The 2,287-nt window shown below is 64.8% G+C and overlaps 1 protein-coding gene across 1 annotated transcript; it reads left to right on the top strand.

The window, feature by feature from the left end:
* Positions 1-29: 29 nt before the first annotated feature.
* Positions 30-2,250, top strand: TSR3 (TSR3 ribosome maturation factor). The gene is made up of 6 exons (XM_047712754.1): positions 30-208; positions 311-530; positions 807-1,000; positions 1,362-1,538; positions 1,713-1,776; positions 1,874-2,250. The coding sequence occupies exons 1-6, from the start codon at positions 97-99 to the stop codon at positions 2,058-2,060; spliced, it is 954 nt and encodes a 317-aa protein (XP_047568710.1). The 5' UTR covers positions 30-96; the 3' UTR covers positions 2,061-2,250.
* Positions 2,251-2,287: the final 37 nt, after the last annotated feature.

The raw sequence follows: 2,287 nt of genomic DNA, 5'->3' as shown, positions 1-2,287 counted from the left end.
GTGGGCGCCGCCGGACCGGAAGTGGCCCTCGGCGCCTGCGCGAGCGCTCGTGGCTCTCCTGTGAACCCGCAGGTGTCAGGGGCCCTGTTGCCCGCCATGGGCCGCAGAAGGGCTGCGCGGAGGCCGGGGGCCGAAGGCAGCCGCGCTCGGCACCCAGCGGGCCGCTCCCTGGAGGCCTTCGCCGAGGAGGTGGGCGCCGCGCTGCGCGGTGAGTGGGTGCGATCGGGGCCGCGGGTCAGGGAGCCGGGGGCTGGGGGCCGGCTCGACGAGCTGCGCCTGAGGCTCGGTATCCTTCCGCGCCCCCGTGCAGCGTCCGTGGAACCAGAGGCGGCCGAGGACGGGGGCCCCTCGGGCCCGGCGCGACTACCCTGCACGCTGGCCATGTGGGAGCTGGGCCACTGTGACCCCCGGCGCTGTACCGGCCGAAAGCTGGCCCGCCTGGGTCTGGTGCGCTGCCTGCGCCTGGGCCACAGGTTCGGCGGCGTCGTGCTCAGCCCGGTGGGCTCCCAGTACGTGTCCCCCGCGGACAGGTAGGATCGGGGCCCGAGGATGGGGGAGTGGGCGGGACCCTGGCACATCCTTCTTGCGGGGCTCCGCGAGGCGTGCGTGTATAGGTCGCCCCCGCTGCCTAGCACAGGATCTAGTAGTTCTCAGTAAACGTGTGTTGGGTGAATGAAGGAATCCGCTGCAGGAACACACGCTGCTGGGGCTGTTTGGGGGCCGAGGAATGATGTTCTTGTATCCCTGGAGAGGTCGGTCTCCAGGGACGTCGTCTCCAGAACCTAGCCCTCCCCTGCTCCCGACAGACAGCTGGTGGCACAGAGTGGGGTCGCTGTGGTCGACTGCTCCTGGGCCCGCCTGGATGAGACCCCGTTCGGGAAGATGCGGGGGAGCCACGTGCGGCTGCTGCCCCACCTAGTCGCCGCCAACCCCGTGAACTACGGCCGGCCCTGCAAGCTGTCCTGTGTGGAGGCTTTTGCTGCTGCCTTCTGCATCCTGGGTGAGTGCCAGCGGGCCGCTGAGTCTGGCCACACCAGCAGCATTGTTTCCCACCATCTCCTCTTGCGAGCAGTGTGAGGGTATTGGGGCGGTCGAGGTGGACAGGCCAGGACTGCAGTGCCACCTCTGTCACCCCTCACCTTGCCCTCAGAGAACACATGGTCCCTGTGGAGGCTCGGACAGGCAGCCCCGTGAGAGGGCCTCTGTGCATGGCAGAGGCCGGCAAGCAGCTCGTCTGGACTGCAGGATGGTGTCTGATGGGGAGTTTCAGGTGTGGGGATGGCACTGTGGGTCCCGGGGATACACTTGGGATGGGAGACGGATTGTCAGCATTGTTGGGTTTCTGGTGTCCGCGCCCTCAGGTTTCTCGGACCTTGCTGTCATTTTGCTGCGGAAGTTCAAGTGGGGCGAGGGCTTCCTAGACCTGAACCGCCAGCTCCTGGACAAGTATGCAGCCTGCGGCAGCGCGGAGGAGGTACTCCAGGCCGAGCAGGAGTTCCTGGCCAACGCCAAGGAGCGCCCGGAGGAGGAGGAAATCGGTGAGGCCTGGCATGGATGCAAGCCCTCTGGTTGGGAGCCAGGACCATCTGGGCATGCCACACCTCATTTTGAGAAGCCGAGGGGGTGAGGCCTTGCTGCCCCAGCACTTGGGAGGCTCGGTTGTGCTCTGAGCTCACCTGTATGTCCCTTTCTTGTTTGCTTTCTCTGTTCAGATCCTTTTGACGTGGATTCTGGGCGTGAGTTTGCAAACCCCAACAGGCCAGTGGCTGGCAACCGGTAGGTCCTTGGGCTTCCCAGGGAACAGGAGAATCTGCCCTCAGCTGGGCTTTTGTCGAGCGAGTGCGCCGTCAGTGAATACACCTGTCCCTTCCAGGCTGCTTGCAGACAGCGGTGACAGCGACAGCGAGGACGAGTCTGAGGGGCACGGCCCTGATGCCGAGGACGGAGGAGACCACGGCAGCAGCAGCTGCCCTGAGGAGGACAGTCCTCTTGAGCAAGGGGCAAAGGCCATGGCCCCCACAGAGATTTGGGAAGGAATCAAGAAACGGCAGAGAGACTAAAGACTGCACACGTTTATTTTCATGGCGGAGCAATAAGGACTGGAGACAGCAGGACTTGTGGGGACACAGACAGGCCTAGCAGCCTCAGCCCTCATAGCACTGAGCAGCACCAGACTCTGTCCCCATGCATGTGACATGGCTGTGCTCTGGGGCCGTCCAGCCCTCCCATTGAAGCTGCGGGCCAAGGAGACCCCAGTGTGAGCCTGTTTCTTTGCACTTGGTCTGGG

The sequence above is a fragment of the Lutra lutra genome, chromosome 18, assembly GCF_902655055.1.
Source record: "Lutra lutra chromosome 18, mLutLut1.2, whole genome shotgun sequence".
NCBI classification, from domain to species: domain Eukaryota; kingdom Metazoa; phylum Chordata; class Mammalia; order Carnivora; family Mustelidae; genus Lutra; species Lutra lutra.
This window is presented reverse-complemented; position numbering and strand designations above follow the sequence as displayed.